This window comes from Anser brachyrhynchus (genome assembly GCF_964034855.1).
Source record: "Anser brachyrhynchus genome assembly, chromosome: 13".
Lineage (NCBI taxonomy): Eukaryota > Metazoa > Chordata > Aves > Anseriformes > Anatidae > Anser > Anser brachyrhynchus.
In genome coordinates, this window is record NC_137708.1 from 6,595,665 (window position 1) to 6,618,131 (window position 22,467).

General features: G+C 42.1%; 2 protein-coding genes across 3 annotated transcripts in view; one reads left to right on the plus strand and one right to left on the minus strand.

Annotated features, from left to right (window-relative positions):
* LOC308177031 (uncharacterized protein) overlaps positions 1 to 22,467 on the plus strand; it is a 263,641-nt gene that overhangs the window by 232,656 nt on the left and 8,518 nt on the right. For both annotated transcript variants that reach the window (XM_080553628.1, XM_080553627.1), the window contains exon 6: positions 22,309 to 22,435. In XM_080553628.1, the coding sequence (XP_080409754.1) occupies positions 22,309 to 22,435 (127 nt within the window). The remainder of the gene's footprint in view (positions 1 to 22,308; positions 22,436 to 22,467) is intronic.
* The window catches only part of LOC308177032 (uncharacterized protein), a 136,751-nt gene that overhangs the window by 32,541 nt on the left and 81,743 nt on the right, over positions 1 to 22,467 (minus strand). The gene's annotated exons all lie outside the window — the stretch shown is intronic.

Consider the following 22,467-nt stretch of genomic DNA (forward strand, 5'->3'; position numbering starts at 1 on the left):
ACATTTTTTGCAGGTACCTGGCTTTATTTTATGTGGTCAAGCTATCCAGGTCTTGCTAGGAGCGTGACACTATAGCTAGCAGAAGTGACATTAGCACTGGGAGATAAGAGACCAGATTTTCTTAAAGATCCTTTCTTGTAGGACCCGCCAATGCAACTTTCAGAGATGTCTTTTAGAAATTAAAAATAGTAGCTGAGTTTGCTTCTTTCTGCATGGTGTATAGAGGTCTCAGAGTTCCCTCTGGGAAAGTGGCTCTTTAGCTTTGTTACTTCTGTGGCATTTAGGTCTCTTAATTGTTTCTTGAATTTTCTTGAAGGCTTGACAAGATGCTTCACACTCATATATTAATGCACAACATCCTAGCTGCCACTGGGCAACAGTGCCTGCTGATACATTTCCACTGAGTACACAGTTTAGCTTCCAACCTAAATGCATCTGCTCAAAGTAAATAGGCAGGTACAGTTCCCCCTTTAAAAGCTCATCGGCAGAATCAAGAGCAAGCCTGAAGGTGGTCTCATTAAAAAAAAAAAAAAGGTGGTTGCTATAAAGGGGCAATTAGTGATTAAAGTGGAGCACAGAATGCAATAAAATTATTATGATGATAGCTTTTTTCTCTCCCGTGAATGGTAGGGAAAGGACACGTTCCAGCTCTGACATCAGAGAGCTCCTTGATCATTCCATCATGCATCAGAAAGCTCCTTGATCAGCCCTGTGATTGGTACATCAGTGTTCAATTGTCATTTCTGTGAATGTTTTCTTGTTAATTTTCATCTTACCATACAGAAGAATCAGAGGGACAACATTTACTGCAAACATCCTCTGAGGTTAGGCATATTCATGCAAAGAGTGCCAAAGCACTTGGTCATTTACTACAAAGCTAAAGGTCATTGTTCAAGACCTTCATCACTCACCTTACCGTCAGTCTTGCCAGGCTTCTCCCTTCCCCCAGCTGGCTGTGCTGGCAACTGCTCAGCTAAACAAGAGGTGGAATTTGGCCTTGTACCTATGCCTGTAAGGCAGTAATTTTTTGTTGTTGTTGTCCTTTTGTACCTGAAGCATTCCGGAAAAATGCTGATATCTTGGCAAATATCTGGACATCTTTGCTGTTAAGAAAGCAGTGATTAATGTGCTTTTTTGTTCTCTCTGATTAAATTAAAACATGTATTCTAACATGTCTTGGAGACATTTATAATTGTCCTTGTGTAGCCCAGCTTATCAGGACGCAGTAGCAGGTGTTGTCAGCTCAGCCAGCCAGGATTTTTAATCCTGTATGCCAACCTCTCTGCTGAAGGCCAAGGCCCAGATGCTACAGCCCTTTGCACATGCTAAGCAGGATTTCCATGAGCAGTACTATTGCCCAGGAGGGAGGCTGGGTGACTCCTAAGGACCGTGACAAAGCCCTCTTGCAGCCAGTGCACCAAGCGGCGGTGCTGTACGTGCTGTCTTGCAGAGGTCTCTTCACATTAACCTGCTTTGCTGCACTGAAGATTGGGGAAGGTGGCTTTTTAGATTTCTCAGGATCTGAGAGTACTTGAAACAAACTTTGCTGGCTTTATCTTAAATAGAGCTTTTTGCTAGTTTATCTCAAAGCGTGTTGCAGTGGAGGGCAGTGGCAACTTTGACACGGGAAGAAAACAGCTTCTGTGCAGAGTCCTCTGAAGAGCCTTTTCTACCTCACTTGTTGATGTAACCCCAAGCAAAGTGTCCCCCTCCATCACCACCACTGACTTTGCTGTCACAGTATGTACCCAAATGTAGGGGTTTGGGTGGGTTGTCATCACTGAGGTGGTTGCCTTCCTGGTCTACCCTAAGCTCTGCCACTGTGCTTACATCTCATCTGATGGAGGCAACTCAGTCCTCAAGGCAACTGCTTTGTCTGTCTGGTGGCCCCTCTTTATCCAGAGCTGGGGTCAGCTTTGTTCTCAGGAGGTGATTAATCTCCTTCTCTTTTTCTGGTGAATTTTATGCAAGTGGTGCAATCGTCCCTATTTTCAGCCCCTTTCTGGCTAACACAGTAGGAGAGCCTATCCCTCCAAAGAAAATGCTTGGAGACTTGGAGGTTATCCTTTTACTAGAACAAAGTTGAAATAAGTTTCCTTTGTACTTTCACCATCTTTATGTGAGGAATAAAGAATAAGCTGATTGAGACCACTTACAGAATTGCAGGAGTTGTATACAAAGGCTCACATTTTCCTGTTTCTGCCACTTTGACATTATTTTCCTTTAAGGAAGTTTAAGTCCATGGGGGTGTTGGCATGTGCTGGCTGAATGCTTGAAAAAGTGAGTACTAAAAAGAAAGTTTAAAAGGCAAGATAGTGTTTGCCATGATTTGTTCAGCAGTCAGAAAGATGAATGTGTACCTGTGATATTGTTCTGTCCCAACAACTGTTTCTCAATTTTTTCCTGCATAGGGGAAAGAACTATCTATCCCTAAATATGATACTTAGCCTGGGAGCATTTTTGCTCTTGTTCATTTGTGTCACCTAAGTTTCCTTTGCCCACCAGCCCTGGAGTCACACTAGTTCCTCATATGTGTTTTGGGGATGTAAATCTATTGCTGTTTTGAAATGCCCATAGTGATCTGGCAGCAGTTCTGTTTGAGCATTCCTCAAAAAGCCTCACAGAAATGGTGTGTCTGATCACAATAACGAACACTCAGGGTTACCACTGATTTAGAAGCAAATGTGCAACAGACAACTGAGATTTTTATCAAAGCTCATCTGGGTAGTGAGTTAACGTGGCAGTTGCAGTAGATAAAACACCGTAGGATCTTTGACAAGGAGTCTGTCACAATTTTGCAATTCTATAGGGCATATTGTCCAAGAATTCAAAGAACCCCATTATGTTTCACTGAGCTATTGTAAGGTAGGTAAATATGATTAGATCCATTATTAGATTGGCAAAATGAGACACAGAAGCGATATGATCCCCCCACTGTGGCATATATACAGCTGGTGGTGACTCGGTGTTCTTCTGTCGTGTGAGCCTGCCACAGCCCAGCAAGGCAGCTGCAGGATACCTGATTGTCCCTTTGTGCAGTTTTGCAGTCTCAGGTGCAGCTGTTTTCCCAGTGTCGTCTATTCCTGGTCTCTCAGAGATTCAGCTCTTTAGTGAATATTTTACATATTTTACTTGATGTATCTAAAAGCAGAGTTCATTAAGCAGTCCTTAAAAAAATACTTACCACACAGTTCACTGCCTTTGTTAGCGTTTATGTGGTGTCAGTGCTTTTATCAGCCCCCCATGCACTTGAAGTTTTACCCCATTGAAATCCGTAATCTGTGCCTTTACTCCCACCCAGTGCATTCATGGCTCAGACCATATCTTCTAGCTACCCTCCATGTCCTATATTCTTACAGCCCTGATGTTGTATTCCGCGTACCTACCACAGCTCCTTTTGATTACAGAGCAGCGGCAGCTGCCCTCCTGGGAGACTGCATATAGACAGGTACAGGCCAGAACTTCCTTCTGAGCTGAGTATTTTTATTAAAAATTACTCCCATAGGCTGATTGTTATTATTATTCTTTTTAATCCTGCTATTGTCTCCCTTAGGCCAGCCAAACTGAGAAGAGACAAACTTTAATCTGCGATTGCTTTTACACTTGCTTGTGTTTCACACATGCTGGGAGGTGCTAGGATCCTGTGCTTTCCCAGTGTGCTGCTTCATTACATTCCTGGGATTCTTTTTGCAGTTGATTTTCTCCTTTTAAAGACAACCTGTACTCTAAAGGGAAAAACAATTCTTTCTTAATCCTTGCTAGTGTTGCTGTACCTTTGTCAAGGCATGGGATTATCCAGGGCTATATATGATCTGGGCCTTTCCAGAGTTAGTCATTTGTGATGGGGGAGAAAGCAGGACAACCATGCTTAGCTTTAAAGCTAGCCTTGAAGGGATTCAGCTTTCTCTGGGAAGGGGCCAACTGCATTATTTTACATTTGAGTTCATTCCAGCTCTAAGATCTTGTCTAATCTGCAGACACAGGGAGTTCAGCATGGTAGGGAGGGCCAGCAGTTGTCCTTCAAAGGGAGCCTCAGCAATCCTTGTTCAGTGCCAGCCCACCAGGACAATGTCTGGACCTGTAGGCCAGCTGCAGTTCTAGACTACAATCCAGCAATTGGTAAAGTGCAAATGCAAACTCAACTTGCAGTCGTGCATAACCGCAGACTTTCAGCTCAACCCCACAGTCTGCTCTCCTGGAGCATGAGCACATAAACTCTGGCAATGGGAATATACATGTGTGTGCGTGTGCACTGTGGGTCCAGACCTCTGAGTCTGCAGAGAAAGCTCTTTGCTTCATGTTCTTTTTCAGAGGAGGATTGAGAAGGAGAAAAAGCAATAGGTCAAACAACATTTTAGCCATTTAATTAAAAAAAAAATAGCACTGTTACTGACTTCATCTTTCAGAACCTAGGCTGCCCAAGTCCTCTTTATTTCTGCAGTTAGGTATCTTAAAAACTTCTTGCTCAAAACTTCCCAATCTTTACTTTCTCAGCCCTTCTACACAACAGGCTTGTACAGGAACCCCATTCTTCCTTGGCGTTCATTTCGTAATCTGCTGCTCTGGCCTCAAATATTTTATTATATGTCCTGCTATTTCAACAATTTAATTGAGCAGCATAATTTGAATGTTTTAGCAGTAATTTTTAGCACACCTGAAATCAGTGCTATTGATTCTTCTCTCTCACGTGGCCCTGGTTAGGTATTTTCTGAGAGGAAAAAGAAGCATTGCTTTTGCTCTTCTTTTTCTGACTTTTGGCTTTTGTGGCAGCACAATATTTGACTCTCTGCTACTTGTCTTGCTCTGAAACAGTTTATCAAATCTCCTTCAACAATTACTGTCTGCTCCTCTATTATTCACTTTCACTTGCTTGATTCTTTCCTATCAATCAGCCTTCCTTTCCCTCTCCAGCCTGCATTCTGTCAGTATAGAAGTCTCCTGCCTTGAACTGCGATCCAGGGTAAATGCAGACTTTTAACCCTTCCCACAAGCGTCCAACCACCTATACTTAATGTCAATGCAGCAATTAATTTCCTATCTCCTTGGTTCAACTTGTGCTGTTCAAGCTTTCCATCATCTGCTCCCTCTTTCTCTCCATTTTCTAATGAGGGATTTCTGAGACAATAAAATGGTCTTCTGCAGTTTTTGCTCACCACCCCAGTGACGTTCCAGGTTTCATCAACATTTTGGTGGGTGCTATACTTTTTTAGGGCTAAAGCAAAACCTACTCTGGTGCTGTAGCTTCTTACTGATTTCTGTCTGCTTCAACGGACTGTCTGTCAAAGAACTCACTACACTATGAGTATCTCCTCCATCTGCATAATTGGTTTCAAGTTAGAATGTGGGGAGGTTGTTTTGCCCCTGACAATGAAAGTTGTTTGTTCATTATGACCACAGAAGCGGATTCTGCTCCTTGTTCTCCTGTGGCCCGTGATATGTTCTTATCTTTTGTACCTTGGAGTCTCTCTGCATCCACCCTCCCTCCCTCAGTCTCTGCGGCTGCAGCGCCAGGAGCACTGGGTGTCTTCACCTCAGGGCCTTCGTGTGTTTACGTTGTAAAGGCTCCCAGAGAAATAGGTTCTTGGAAGTGGGAAGTAAAACTCTGGTTTTATCATAATCATTAATAAAAGCAATTAATTTGGTCCATGCACTGTAAAATTCAAAGACCTTTTGTAGGTCATGCTTAGAAGTACATGTCTTTTGTATTAGTGAAGTGATAAAATTCAAAGGGAAATGAGAAATGTTTTCTGTTCTTTACATGCAACGTGGAAAAAAATGCTAGAATTTTACTGGATTATTAAAGGAAATATGTTGTGGGGGTCCAGTTTTTCCTCGATGCTATTTAGTCTCAGAAGAATATGTGAAATATTGTGGTTTTATCCATGAGAAAAGTAATCTTAAGGTAAAATGCACTGTGTTTATTTGTGAAAAGTGTATCATTCTGTAAAACCCCAAAGCCTCATTCACTTAATTGTTCTTACAGTGGCTTTGCCACAAGTGACAGCAGTCTGTGTGTAGCAATATAAAACTGGTGTGAGCCCATGGAGAGATGGACTCGACACTCTGCACGCTAGTGTCTAACTGTATATCTCATAGGGAGGGAACTAGAAAGGCAGTAACTGCGTCTGTGGTTACTATCAATTAGAATCAAAGCTGCTTAGCTGGCTGAGATATGCTTCTTCTGAATCCTCATTCTGGGTTTCTGTCATGCATCTCTAATCTCCTACAAAGTTACATTTCCATAAAAAGACATTTTCATTCTTCCTGCTTATTTTTGTTAACTAGAAATTCTTCTTGATGATGTTTTTTGGATTCAAAAACTCTTCATCTAGGTCAACATTTTTACACTGCCAGTTTCCCAGTTGTTATATTGCTACGCTTCACATTCTTAATTTTAAACAATAAAAGTCTTGGAACGGTTCTTGCTTTTCTATAGTTTCCTTCCTTCTGAGAGCTGAATGTTTCCTCTCATCACAATCTCCATCCCAGCTTCAACCCATTTATCAATTTATAAGTCTCGCTTCTTCCAGAATAGTTTTTCAGATACGTATTTTTAGATGAGAGCTGTTCCATCTTTCCAAAATGATCACTTCAACCTCAGCAACTGGAGCTCAGACATACAATATTTAAATTATTATTTATAGTACAGGAACATTCAGAGACTTTCATTAAAGATAAGACATTAGGCATGTGCCTTGATAAGTAAAGGCACAATGAGTGATAGTCCCTACTCCAAGCAGTTTTCTCTCTTAAGACAGGGTGAACTTGCTGGGAGAATTTATGGAGAAACGTGGCCCAGACACACATTAGGATCACCCAGGATTGGATACAGTCTCCAAGTTTTGCCAGAGTTACCCAGCCCTGCCTTGCCCCCCAGTACCACCCCATCTTGTGATATTGCTTGTATCTCAGCACCCAATAGGCAAGAGAGCCGGGTGGGATCAAGCAGAGGAACAAGGGATCTGAGTGCTGTGAGAGCATGACCACCCAAGGGAGATGCCAGGTGAGTGCAGGTAGGCACATCTGCCTTCACCATCCAGACGAAGGCAGTAAAGGGTGTAGTTATGGTGCTATAGCTCTGTGAACTGCACACAGTACTCGAGGTGAGGCCGCAGCAGCACAGAGTAGAGCAGGACAATCACTTCCCTCGACCGACTAGCAATGCCGTGCTTGATGCACCCCAGGATATGGTTGGCCCTGCCGGCTGCCAGGGCACACTGCTGGCTCATATTCAGCTTGCTATCAACCAAAAGCCCCAGATCCCTCTCTGTGGGGCTGCTCTCCAGCATCTCATCAGCCAGTCTGTACGTACAGCCAGGGTTACCCCTTCCCAGGTGCAGGACCCAGCACTTGCTTTTGTTAAACTTCATGCAGTTGGTGGTTGCCCAGTTCTCCAGTCTGTCCAGATCTCTCTGCAAGGCCTTTCCACCCTCAACAGAGTCAACTGCTCCAAGTTTAGTAAATCAGCAAATTTGCTAAAAAAAAAAACTTCTAGTCCTACATCCAAACCAATTATAAAAACATTGAAGAGAACTGGCCCTAAAATGGAGCCTCAATACCATCAAATACTGTCTTGAGATAACAGATTACATATACAAACATGGCCAGACAACTCCTGATGCCAGGGTTTTTCCAGTCATTGTTAGAGAACCTTTTTCTCCAGTGTGTCCCTAATTTTTTTGATTCCTCAGCTAGTACCAACTTATGATCTGTCAGGCTTGTATAGTGTGGTGCATTTTTGTACTGAAAGAAACCTTTCTACTTGGATTACCATTTATAGCTCCAATTTTTTTCACTAAGTGGTGTAAATTAGTTCTGTGTGACTTGATGGATTCTCTCCCTCCCCCTTGACAACAGTGATAAAAGATCTGACCCCTTTCTGTGCATTTGTAAAACCAAACACACAAAATCTAATTTGTTTATGGCCAAGCTTTTAATTGCTTTACCATCACAATGTGGAACTGAATGCTTTAGCAATCTTGGGGATTGATCGACTGATTTTTAACATGGGACTTGACATGAGAGGGGTTATCACCATTAGATGTAGTAATATAAACCTTTGGGGACGGTTAGGATGTTTACGCTGACTTCTGTGAGGCAAGAATTTGGTGTACAGGTTCTAAATCCTGTTGTGGTTGCTGCTGAAATGTCCCAGTAAAATAATCTTCCAAGCTGCATTTCTTATCAGAACTGAACACTGTAACAGAAACAAAGCTTAAGAGTAGTGGCCAGCGTTTTTCTCTGCTCCCAGAAGTCCAAAAATCAGGCCATGTTTCCTGACCTAACAGGGAGGAGGAAACCCCCTTCACGTTTCAGAGCATTGGTTTTGGGTTTTGACCTCTCAGAATTAGGCTTACAAAACAAAACCAATACTTATATGCAGATTATTCCTGGTCTCAAAGTACCTCTAATTAATTCAGTGCTTTTTGCTCTGGACCATAAAGCCTTCTTTAGCGTTTCAGAGGCAGTGCTGTTTTAGCTTTCTCTTTTTGCTGATTATTATCAAGTCAGAATAATTCTTTTTTCCCCAGAGAAAGTCCCTGTGTTTTACTCATAAATAAAAAAGAAAAAGGAAGAAACATTTTTGATGGTATTTTTGTGATTCGACTTTGCCATCAGAATAGAACTGCACACATACAGCACTTGTCGTCCCTAAAACTTACATTTTGAAAGTTCTTTGAAGATGTAAATTACAGATCTTTCATATGAAAAGTTAATGAAGGACTCTAAACAAAATAAAATAGAAATGATGACATGAAAGAGCCTTCTTATGGCTTCAATAACAAGATAAACAGTTTAATATTCCACATACTGCATTAAAAATAACAGCTGGGCTCTATGGAGACGAATCCCTTAACTCTACTACATCGGTTTTCACATTAGGAGAGGACAGTTAAGGAGAGTGATGACTCTCCCTTAATTGTCACCTTCTTTTGGTCCCCAGAAGCACTGAAAGCAGGCAACACCTGCTAAGTTTTAGCAGACTCCAGAAGTACTTTAACAAATAGAGTAGTAAAGTGCCATTACCACCAACACTTCAGTAGCCTTCGAAGTGACAGACATATACTGTATTGACAGCCTAGAATTTTAATGAGCAATAGCTGTTTCAGACAGTATTGATTGTCTTTTTTTTCTCTTCTTCCGATTCAGACAAGAGGAAGCAAGAACCAGCATTTCATTAGAAGGAAACTTTGTCCAGTTATTCATATTTCATGAATACTCGTGAGTGAGCATGTCCTGTAAAATAACCAATTAATTCAGCCATGTTAAGACCGAGGCTGAAAACTGGAAACTACACCATTACGTCTATAGAAGCCGAGGAAGGCATAAGTTTCAAATTTTCCTACTCTATAAAATGTTCCCAAACAACGTTTTGATCCACATCCCTTGGTTCACTTCACTTTCTACTTCTCGGCTTTCCTGACAGCTTCTCCTGTGTATATTGTTCTAAGTGACTATTGTACCGTGCTGTTCACAGCTCAGAATGTTTCAAGATACAATGCCCATTTTTCTGAGTGGTTTTTGGTGGTGGTGGTTTTGACAGCATCACAGATTCAAGTTTAAAATGACCAAAAGAGCAGGGGAAGGAGTAGCCTGCAATAATGATTTGCAAATTGTGTTAATTTCATAGTGGGATCCTGCTTTTTGATAGGATTTAATGCGTAATGAGCTCCTGAGACGTTATTTTTGCTTCAAAGCTTTGCTGAGTACTAGATCCTATTAAATTCTTGCAGTGAACACACCAAAAAATACTTTGAGCTAATTTTAATAATTTTTAATTGAAGGAGTATTTTTATTCCAATTTGAGTGTTCAAGCTGTTTAAAAGTTAACACATTCTCAAAGTACTCATCAGTCTTTTCCTCCCGTAATATCTTTTTTTAGGCAGCTCATAGATTTTTTTTTATTCAGCTTTTTTTGTCCTGTATTTGTTTTTCAGACCAAATGGAAACAAATTTAGACTTTTTTGTTGTTGTTGTTATTTATTCCCTTTAAATTGCCTGTATGCTGCAGTTTAATTTCCATTCTTTTTATTGCTGTATTATAGGCTACCATTACTCTTTTACTTTTTTTTTTTTTGTAAAAACAGAACCAAATTCTAAATTTTTCTGCTAGTCATTTCTTGTGTCATAGGAGGAGCTAGATTTGTGTGTGTGTGTGTGTGTCGTGCTCAGTAACGTATGTATTTTGTTACTTGTAGTGCTGTTACATTACATTAAATCTTATGGACCCCAGCAGAGAATGGCATCTCAGTTGCACGACAGCTAGCAGGAAACCAAACAACATCATAATCTACATACATAAGCAAAAAGTGTGTTTTCCTGCCGTGCTTCAGGAAGGCAACGTAGACACAGAAAGATTCAGTGACCTGTTTCAAGCCTTCCTAAAGATTTGGGATTGGTTCCCATACCCATAAGACTATTCCTCTGTTTGATTTATCCTCTCAACCTTATTCCTATGCTCCAAAGTTGTGTGGAAAGCTGGAGGACAGCAGGCAGTCACATGGCAAATGAAACACGGCTGTGTAGTTTGTCTCATATACAACTCTGCCTCATTTTAAGCATGGCATAGACTAAGAAATCAATGTTAAAGCAACAGCTTTACTGAAGGTAAGCCTTGACTAAACAAACGCTGTGCCTGAGGCCCTCCTTCATGGTGGTCTCTCAAGCTATGGCAAGCATGAAAAGGTGCGGCATCCCACGTCTCTACCTGCAACAGGATTTGGGGCTAGCAGAGGTGAGTGCTGGTGAAGCTGGCATGCGAGATCCCAGTTTGCCCATCATTTCCCTGCAGGTGTCAGCAGGGAACATGCAGTCACATGCTTTGGTGACAGAGGTTGCAGTGGCTTAGTTTTCAGAGCCAAAGGCTTTTGGTTTGCTGCTGTGGCTGCCCAGGGCTCTGCTTCTGGTGCCGCTGGTGCAGGTGTTTGTTTGTTTGTTTGTTTGTTTTTGTTTTTGTTTTCTGGTAAATGAGACTCACCCTAATGAATCAGTCTGTCTCTCTCTCTCCATATCCATATTAATTTTTAGGAATCAGAGACAGATGGTTAAGAGCTTTGAGATGTTTGGGGTGACCTTGGGGAGGCTGTAACTACAATGTAAAATTGCAAATGGCAAATGCAGTAAGCAGATTAAGAGTCTGGCACTCCAACAAATCTCAAGACCTACTCTTATGTTGCTATTTTTCCCCTATGGCAAACTTACAGAATCCAGAATGACTTTGCTGTGGCAGTGAGTTGAAAATTATAGTGAGTGAGTGTTCCCTTTTAAATAATGGATTATGAGGCAAAGATTAATTTTTGCTCAATTTTCACACTAATTCAGCGCCTTGCTGCCAGCAGAAGCACAAAGAAGGACATGAATTCACAGTAGCTTTCTTTCCTTTCAAAGTCTTAGCATGCTTTTATTGGATAGGACTGTTTGTAATGAAGTCCCATCATTCAGATCTGGCTGCCTACCTAACCACAGGACTTTGACATCTCTTGAACATCGTTTGGTTAATGTCATCAGCAAAGACAGTCAAACCACTTCTCGACTTGCTCAGTGCCTGTCTAAAGGAAACCAGTGCTCTTCTACTACAGACAGAAGGTCATATACCAACAATCCCTATGACAGCCAACACTCTGCAGCTGCCAGGCACCACTTATTTTTAGGCCAATTGAAAAAGGGGGGGGGGGAGAGGGAGAAAGAAAGAGAGAGAAAGAGAGACAGACAGACAGCTGGGAAGAGGTGAAACCAGAAATGCAATGTCCCAGAGGCATTTATCAGCCCAAATGAAATGGAAACAGTGAAAGGGAAACACTGCTTTGCTTTTCTCAAAATTGTATTTCCAGTTGAATGAGTCAAAAAGAAAATATCCTTTCCTTTTCCCATGATTTTGAGAGATCTGTTTGCTAAGTCTTCATGCTTAGTAGGAGAGACAAGGAGTATTTATTTTCAGTATGCGTTGGTAATTTATGAGGTTGCTATAAATGCAGAGTTTATGGAAGCAAAATTGGGCCATGAAATAAAAAGGATTTCATTCGAATATCCAGTCTTATGAATTCTTTTTAATTCTTCACAGAAAAAGAGATGAGTGAGAATGCACACAAGGTTTACTAAATTTTATGAGGGAGAAAATCCAGAAAAATAGCAAATGCAGGTATGTTTTAAAAATAGAAAAAGGGGAAAGATAAGTGAATTTTATTAAGGTTGAAATGTAATTGAATTTTTATTTTCCTATTTTGCCATCAAAGATGTCAGAAAGAAGTATACAGTTCTGGGAAAGAGTCTTGCATTGCTAACTAGCCTGTGTAAAGTGGCTTCACCTTCTTGTGCAGCAGGGTGTGACTGATGGAATGTAAATGCAACTCTTATCTATGACACACGAACGGGTGAAGAGGAGATTTAGAGCCTTGAACAAGAAATAAGATGCCACAATTGCTTTCACTGAGAATTAGTGTTCCACTGGGTACAGAAATTGGGCAAACACATTGTTTTTTGAGAGTAAAAGTTCAGTTTCACTGAACACCCACCAGTATGCATGGCTGTGTTGTGTTAGTGTCCTGCCTTGACCTCCAGAAACTGCCAAGAGGATGGAAGGGTGTGGAGGGATCCTATTTCATGACGTGCTGTAAGAAACACTGAAAGATGGAGGTGCTGATGAAGCATCACAAAGTCTAAGGCTAGGATGCTGTACTTAAGTGCCTCAAAAACTTTCCTAATTCTATCTTTTTAAAATGCCTTTTTGAAGAAAAGAGTCAGCATAGCATGAACCTTCAGTATCTGTTGGCTTCACGTCAGCCAGCTCTCCTTGCCCAACCCACACGTCCCAGTGGCTGCTTCCCACTGGCATGTGGGTCTGGAAAGGAGAACACATGAGATCAAGAGTGTATGGAGTGCTAGAGTACTATGTTAGCTGATATTGATCTCACAAAGCAATTCTTCGGAGGCCTTCACTAAAACAAGTCCTTCTTATTAACTATCTTTGGAAAAACGCAAATGTCCTAAGAAATAACTTCTTTGTGGTAGACCCAGAGCCTCTGTAATGCCTTCTCCCACCCTTCTCTATCAAGCTTTGTAACATCGGAGTATGTTTAATATTTCCAACCCGTTTTTAGAGTGTCAGTCAGCTTTTTTCCTCTAATTGCAACTCCATATGCTTTTGGACGTTAGGGGCTAGGGTGCAAATAAATCCAATGCCCCTCATAGCTGAACTGTTTTTCCTGGTTAAGAACAGCCAACCCCCAGAATGTTAGCTCCACCCAGCTCACTGGGCAAAATGGGATGGGGAGGATAAAAGCTAAAATGTCCTTTCTGGAATTAAACTGATTTAGGCTCTGTAGTTGAGACAAATGGAATAAAATGAGGAAAAGTGTCACTTCAATGGCTGCAAATGGAAGCATAAGCCTTCTTCCCATCTTGGCATCTCCTGACCTCGTGTGTTCTTAGCTACTCATCTCTGCGGGAGTAAGCCGTGATCCCCAGTGCCCACGTGAATGCAGCTCTGCCAGAAGGTATATTAAAGCTGGTAGAGGAGCAGCACTGCTCCTGGAGTGTCAGTTGGCTGGATGACACAGAGCAGTTTGACTAGGCAGGAGCAGACTGGAAGTCTGTGATGAGACCGTGGGACAGAGGAATTCAAAGAAAGACTGCCTCTGGTGTTCCTAGTCCAGTGCTACTCAGCAGGGGGCTGCAAGTGGGGCTGTGATGGCAAGATGAGATGGGCTGCAGTTCACATAGTGCGGTAGTGCACCAGTAGTTATGCAGTTCACAATACTTTGGTGTCTTTTTTTGGAATGCTTTTGATAGTGGAGATGGCATATGACCTTCTGCATTTGAGAGCTGATGCCTCAGGAATCTCCAGCTATAATATTGGCCATCAGTCCCTATTCTCATATACAGAGCTATTACCAAGCTAAGAAAAGCCTTAGAGAAAGCTGGCTTTTCTAAGAAGCAATTCCCATTGTTATGTTCACTAAGACTTCTGGACCCCTGAGGTATACAAGGGAGTGTCTGAATTGTAAGTATCAAAAGAAATTAATTATTCTATATTATAATTAAGACTTTTTAATTAGCTGAATAATTACAATTTTTCTTGCATTACAGTGCAGCTTTTCACATAACCAGGTAATCTAAAATTTTATAGCTATTTACCAGAGTAAAAGAAATTCCAGCATAAACAATTCTTTTTCTGTAATAAAGAGTAGTAAATAGCAGCTCTACTGCAGCTGCAAGAAAGGCAGTTCACTTTAAAAGAACTCTGTCAAGGCAAACTTGTCCCTCAAAATGTATGTTTTGTAAAAGCCTTCAGAAAATGTTGGGTCGAACTGTTTTAGTGTTATTGCGAGGAAATCAATATTTCCCTGCAGTCTTTGCAACCCCCGAATTGTAGCATGTTGTTTGTGCAGAAGAAGCTGAAAGCGAAACTGTCTAAAAATGAGAGTGAAGTAAACTGGCCTGTTTCTATAATTTCAGCAGAAAGCACCCAAGGTAAACAAAATGTCACACATGAGCAAAAAATGAAAAATTCTCCCTATTTAAATAGCTGAAGTGAGGTGGGGAGAGGCAGGTTGGTAGGATGGTTTTATTTTTTTGGCTGTGCTTTCAGCCTTTGTCCGCCTTCCTTCCTCCTTCCCATCTCCCTCAGTGCCCCCGACTCATGTACTTGGGGTAGATAGTACCATCCAGCTTGTCTGCCAGGCTTTGTCCCCCAGAGAAGGCACTGAGGAAATCATGCAAGATCCCAATGTGTTTCAACACTGAGATTAGTGAAGTGCCTGCAATGGCCCCTTATTGGAGAAGAGAAATTCTCATTGGAGAAGAGAAAAAGCTTTTCATATTGCTTTGAAAAGCCAGCAGCATGCATCAAACAGAGGTGGAAGCACCACTCCCATCAGATGTTGTGATGCATTTGGGACCCTAAAGCTGGCAAAAATATGAACGCTCCTGTGTGTACCTGATCCCTGTTGTGAACTCTGACAGATTACGTGGTTGTGGGTCAAAGGCTCTCTAGGGTGAGGGCTTGGTCAGGTGATACCAGGAGGAAAAGAGTTTATGGTCTGGCCTTCTCAGATGCTATGGCTGTAGACGGGAGTTTTAAGCTGCTGAGTGTTATTTCAGAACACAACGACATTGGTTTGGGGAGCTTTTCTGAGACCTATGTCAAGAAAATGAATAGGGGAAGTCTAGGAGACACAGAACTTGTTTACAGATACACTGGCATGGATGCAGCAGCTTTGCAATGTCACATGTTCAGCTGCATCAGACAGAAAAAAAAAAGGTTAAGCCAGGTTGTGGGAGCAGGAGGGCAGAGAGCAAAGGACCAGGAGAGAGAAAATGCTGTGCTGCCTGGCAGAGACTGCTCTTTTTGTGTTCTTTGCGCTTAGACTGAAACATCTTCACAAGGTTTGTTGGTTTTTTTTTTCCTTCTAATCTGGAAATAATTCTGATTTATTTTAAGCCTTCTATTAAGACAAGTCACGCAGCACTGCCTGGCTGGCAGTAGAAGGCTGTGTGTGCACGTGTGTGCTCGCACGTGTGTGTGTAGTTCCAAGGGTGCTGCCTGCTTTCTTTAGTTGACACTGCAGTCAATTACTGTGTTTTCAGTTATATATAAAAGGCAATGATGGAGTTTTTCAGCTTTTAGAGCACCACAAATCATAGGGTCCTTCACTGTACAAGCAGCATTGCTGCCACAGTGTAGCATGGCAGCTCACAACTTTCACACGCAGATCTGCCAAGGAACCAGTGCCACCAGGAAACCCCAAGCTGCAATAGGAGCACTGTGGGGCAGGCAAGCCCTCACAGGCAGCCTCACATGGACTTTCAGCCACCAGACCCTACCTGACAGAAGAGGAAGGGAAACATGGTCCTTGGGCTATGCCATGGAAGGAGAGGAAGAGCATGCTTTGTATGTTCAGCAGCACATATTTGAAGGTTTGCAGCTTGGATAAGCAAGGAAGGGTAATATAAAGCAGACTAGGAGGTCATTTATGGAAAGGGTCACGATGATACAGAGAATGACATTGTCTACAGCACTGCTTACTGTGAGAGATTTAGCTACACAATGTGTCTTTTGCTAGCCCAAAGTAACTTGGTAGATCTGAAGCAAGTGGGTTTCGAAACTGTTGGAAAGTAGGGAAAGTAGGAAAATTTCACAGATTATGTAGAACTAAAAATCAATCAAGTCACATACCCACTATGTTTGTAGAACTAACCCTAGGAAAAAAAAAATGGTTTGGACTTATATATTGGGAGTGTTTTCCTTTGAAACTGAGCTATATCTGAGAATATAATAGTGCATGGTCATCACAGTCCTCACCTCACCACCCTCAGGCTTGGTCATCACTCAGCTTCAGTGTTTGGGCATGTTAACGCACGTACAAATGCCCAAGAATTGTCTGGTACAAGGGCCCCATTCTCCAGTTTTGTTCAGTAAAAGGGATGTTGGCCAAGCCATTTTTATTCTGCTTTGTGCTAGTGGGGAAGAGGGCGCCTGTATGCATCATCAGACCGCATTTTGCTTGCGGCAGATTGGTGATAACCCAGCAGTCAAGTCCATGACAGTGAGCCTGTGAGAGTCTGAGCAAAGCAGGAACAGAAATCAAATCATAGCCACCTAGAGTGAAAAAGAGCACTTGAATTCTGGGACTCCAGTAAGCAAGTAAGTGAGAAAAATTAACAGAAGTTGTCAGCTAAACTGGACAGATTGGCTGCAGTACAAAGTGGAAAAGGAGTGGTGACCCTGATGACAGGGATGGAACCATTTGGGATGACCCCATTTCACCTGGATCATACCCTTCTACCCTCCAAAAATACTTTCCTTTGCATATTGAGCTACAGGCATACAGGTCAGGGGGATGTCATCATGGTAAAGAATACTGTTAATTCAGGGAGATGGGGACCAGCATGAGAGAGAGAACGCTGAAAGAGTCACTGCTGAAATGGAGTTGGTTGTTACTCAAGGCTGAGCTTTTGCTATCAAAGTGGGGCCTTTAATTGGGATATTTGTGTGGAAATGGTTTGTGGACTTAGGAGCATAGCCCAGTTAGACCAATTCTGATAACGACTCTGTGTCTAAGTGTGTCTAAGGCAGTCTGGGTGCCCACTGATGGCTGTGTGATGCTGAGCTTCAAGAGTCTGCAGCAGGGAAAGAGAACAGGCTACTGTGATTCTGATGAGATTTTGAACTGAATTGGTGTCTAAGCTGCTTCATTTGGCCAAAAAAAAAAAAAAAAGAAGAGAAAAAAAAGATGGACTGGAGTCACGTATTGCTAGAAAACAGCTCCTGAGATGGATGCTGAATTATTGCTGGGGGAGACTGGGGCCCTGTTGATAATGAACTGGGATTCAGATCACAGTGCTAGAGGTTAGGCACAGCTATGGGACCTGTGAACTCCGCTAACGTAATTGGGGGTTGGGGATGGAAGGACATGCTGAGAGGGCTGGAAGGATTCTCTGGAAAGAAAAGGAACTAGAAATAAATCTAGTCAAAGTAACTTCTACCGTTAATAATCCCTTTTACTAATCAGGGTCTTGAGGGCAAACAAACCCAAAGCTCTTGAGGATGAGAGGGACCTTTGTGCTTCTGCAGCTTGTGGGACACTGCCTGGGGGAAGTAAGAGGAGTTTTTTTCTGGACTGTATGATTCTTGGAAATGGCATTTGAAGCAGATGTGAAACAGGCTTTGGAAGGAACTGGAGAGCCTGGGAGAAGATATAGCTAGGTGGAGTATAAAATCCATTAGTGTCTTAATGCGTATATTGGCAGAACAGTGCAACAGCAATGAAAAACAAGATACTGAGAGACCAAGCTCTTATTAGATTCTGGTGCCTCAGCGACTATTGAAATTACTATTTTGCAAGAGCGTGGGTGCCTACAAGGTACACCATACAGGCAGAAGTGTATAGTGGTTTTCTGTGGCAGAGGGAGTGTATAAGCTCTGCTCCTACACCCACACCCAGTGCAAGTTGCTTATTGGAGAATGAGGTTGAGTTTTCTTGTATTCAGCATCATGCGCAGGGCAAAAAAATGTGCTTTTTTTGGCAGCGCATTCCCTAAACAAAATAGGTTTAGATCTGACTGTGGAAGGATAATACGGAAGTCTAAGGATTCATAATTATCTTAGTTGTACAAAGATGTATTCCTATAAAGGATCCTGAAATAGTCCGAACATCTCAGGATGAGGGTGAGTTACATTTTTTCGTAAGTATAAACTTGAGATAAGTTGGAGTATGGAAAGATTAATGCCTTTTCTTTAATAGCAGTGTTTGATCCAAGACCACAGAAATGATGTGAGTACCCAAGCGAAGTCCAGAAAGGATTGTTGTCCACTATTAATAGCCTGGTGGATCAAGGAGTGCCAGTGCAATGACCCACTGTGTGTAATTCCCCTGTGTGGCTGGTATTAAAGGGAGATAAAAACATGCATCTGACTGTGGATTTCGGAGCATTAAATGCTGTAACTCCGTAAACATCACCTCTTCTTGTTGAAAAGCCAGAAATTATGGCTGTAATAGTACAAGAAGATAAGTGGTTTTCAGTCATAGATCTAGCAAATGCATTCTTCTTCAGCCCACTGGATGAGAAGTGTTGGTAAATGCTTGTTTTTACATTTCAGGAGAAACAAAATAGTTCCACATGAGTTCTTCAAGTATTCACAAGGTCCTGTTATCTTTCATATGTGCATCATTCAAATGTGGGAGAAATTAGCCTGCACATCCAGGAAACATGTATCATCATATATGGATCACAGCCAAATCTGGGGGATTCTGAGAAACAACTGTGTCAGCAAATAGGAAGTTTTGGCTGCAATCCCAACAGGAAGGATTGAAAGTCAATAGACAAAAAGTTCAGTTAGTACAACAAGAGGTAAAATATTTAGGAGCAATACTAGGTATTGAAGGCCAGACTCTTGGTAAACAGAATGTGGAATTAATTCAGAAGTTACCCGAACCCATTGCTCAGTCTAGCTAAGAGCACTGTAAGGCACATTTAATTGTATGCAGGATTTTATTCTGATGTTCACTGAAGTGAGTCGTCCTCCAGCTAAGCTTTTGGAGAAAACTAGGCAGTGGGAGCAGGGTACAGAAAAACAGGCAGCTTGGTTGAGCTGAAGCCAGCCCAAGCTGCAGTGATGGGATATCTGGACTCAGAAAATTGAGTGGTTTGCTTCTGTTAGCCAGGAAGGAAGTATCGATTTGGCACAAAAGACAGATACCATGTTGTTGGCTATTGTCCATTCATCTCAAATCTTATTGATGCCACAACTCCTTGTCAAAAGGAACAAGCAAATTTCTGGTAATCAGAAAAATCGGATTATATTGTTGGAGAAATGCCAACGGCACAACACACCAGACACGCTTCCTTGAGATACGTTGTGTCTGATAAAGCACAAGGTGGCAAATACCTAGCTCTAGGCTGGCAAAATGGACCCTCACGTTAACGTCTGTGGGCATTAGACCTGGAAAAGGGCATGTGACATGAGCGCTTCTATACCTAAATGGTTGAGGGTGCCAAACAGGAGTATTAGCTACTGCAGCCTCGTGATGTGCAGTGGCTCATGCAGGTTTAACTGCCTCTGTTGAAATGCATCTGCATAAAACAGAAATGTGTTTTACAGGGGGTTCAAGTTCTCATAGGGTAAGGCTGTCACAGTCACTGTAGGAAGAGCAGGATGTAGTGGGGCAGCTCTCACCTCACCCAGTACAAGTGGCAGAAATACCAGTTGCATTGTCAGGTGCACAGCCAAGCAATATGAGCAAACAAGGGTGAAGGATTTCATTTTACTGAACAAGCTATGTGCCCTGCCAGGTGTTAAGCTGGAACTACACAGCAGAATACCCACAAATCTCAGGATAGGGACAACTTGCTTTCTAAAGGAAGCTTTAGGGAAGACAGTACAGGTGAATGGCAGAAATTAGGATGTGGTATTCCCCTCTAAATGGGTCCACAAATGACTACAGCCCACCACGATTATATTCCTTTTAAGACCATGACATGCAGGGTGGTATGACTCTGTCAGCATTGGTAGTTAAATGTTTTTGTATCAGATGAACAGCAGTTGATAGGTCTCACAGATTAATGGATAAAAGAATTTGACAAACAGCTGCAGCAGGATAATCATCAAATAGCTGAGCAGTTAGGTTAAAGTGTTCATAGAACAGATAAAAGGTGGAAAATGGTTAATAACCAATATGAATAATGGCAAGTATGGAGTCAAGTAGTGTATCATGAGTTTACTGGAAAGAAGCACAATTTGGGTTGTAAGTGAAATAGATCTTGTGCTAGCAAGGATGAAGTAATTCCTTCTGTTTACAAGGTCCAGTAGGTTCAGACAATATGAGGCAGTGTTGTCAATCCTAGTCAAAGGTTTGGAGAGGAGAAAAAAAATAATCCATATGAAAAATTGTATTAAATTTGCAGGATCACATAAAGAAGTGTTATCCAGTCACCAGACCCAGATCAGCATAGAAACATTGATTTACTGTGGTGTGTAAGAATAGCTTTTCTAACTATTGTATCAGGCATAAATGTTCCCAAAATTGGGAATACAATTGAACAGTGTTAGGCAGTTTCGGTTTGCCTGCTCAGTCATGGCAGGGTCTGCATGCAGCATGCTGTTTCCTGCATTTTGCAGAATAAAGGCCAGGACTGGAAGGAGCAGAGCATCAGGAAAACTGCCTGAGATAGGCACATCCATCTCCATGCTGGATATATTCCTCTTTCCTAGGAGGCCAGCATTCAGCTAACAAGTGGTGTAGACGTACACTATTGTTCTTGTCACCTCTAATCATGCAGTGATCACCATCACACCAAATCCCTTCCTCCCGTCTGCCTTTCTCTGGGTTGTATGAAATACTCCCTCATCCCTCAGTGCAGCCTGAATGTCTCTCTGTCTCTCTGCTTTTTCCATCTCTGGCTCTTCCCAGCCTGTGCAAGTAATCCATTGGCTTCAAATAGGAAAACTGTCTCATTGTGGTAGAGGGTCTCTAACTCATGACTTTTTCCTGTTAGAGAGCCTAGTTTCTTCTTCCATGAACTAGAATCCCCTGAGAAAAAGCAAGCTAAAAGTTTTTCAGCAACCTTTTCTGTTTTGCCCTCCTGGTGCAGGTTGAAAATGAGAAGAAAAGGGGGAAAAGATTAAAAAAAAAAAAATGCAAAAGTTTTCAAAAAGGAAGACCTGTCTGGAGTCCAAACGATCAGCTGGACAACCGGAGATAATGAGTCCACCTCTGCGCCCTCCTCTTGCAGGGTGGGGATTTTAAAACCTGTTTCTGCCAGAGGTGGTAAAAGACCTAAGTGATCTGTCTTGGCTCTGAGCATGGAGCCTTGGTGATGAGCTGAAAAGTGTGTTGCTCACGTTACAAACAAAGGCTTGGCGGAGGGCTGAGGTAAAACCAACCAGGGCCCGACCTTCTAATCAGGCCCATGCTGTGAGCTCATGGTATTAATCCAGCAGCCGGTGACATCGGGGCAGGAGGCCTGCATGACCCCGAGCCCATCTGACAGTGGCTTACACTACCCAGTGCCACACATTCCATTTAATAAACTCCATTGATATATTTAATAAAGACACCTCACACTGCCACAGTTTCATGTGTGACCTCTCTGTGGTTGCTACCAAAAACACAAAGCAAGAGAGTCAAGGATCATTAGCTGACGAGACAAAACTGCACCTTCCATTGCTCTTCTTTTTTTTTTTTTTTTGTCTGAATATCAACTGCTTGGAAGGCAGTGATTGCTTGTAATCCTAACTGTCTATATTATAGAAAATACAGCTTTCTATGAGAGCCTAGAAAAAAAAATTACAGCATAATTCCCAGCAGTTTGAGCAGCTCACAGTCCTGGTCACTGTCATCAGACGCCTCATGCCCACACTCATATTCTACCCAGAGGCTGTGTTGATGGGCTCCTGAGGGGCTGCAGGGGTTGTCACCCCAATCTCTTAGCTCTTTGTGACAAGGAAGGAGCATTTGTAGACATCAGTGCCCAGAGGAAATCCATCAGCAAGCCCCAAGCACCTCTCTGAGGGCCCCTAGCCGTGCTGCACACACCAGGGGACTTCAGCTTCTGGTAAAGGTTATCTGCCTCAGCAGGGAAAAAAAAAAAAAAAAGATAGATTTGTACCTCTGTAGGTTTTAAAACATGAAGATCAAAGGGTTGAACTTTCTGGATTTTTGGTTTTGTTGGTTTTTTTTGTTTGTTTTAATTTTTGTTGTTGTTGTTTGGGGGGGGGGGGGTTGTTCATTGGTGGGTTGTTTTTTTTTCCATTAGAAATAGTGTCAGTTGTCAAACAAAACTCCTGATTGATTTGTTTTTTATGTCTAGCTTTCAACATCCTCAAAGGCATCTAATTGTTCAGGACATACTGAGTATCTGCACTTACAGAAATCAAGCCTCAAGTGGAACTCCCCTGAAAGCAAGGCACCGGGAAGCCAAGATTAGTTTTCAGAAAGTAAGTGGTTTTCATTTTTCGGTTTCTCAAGG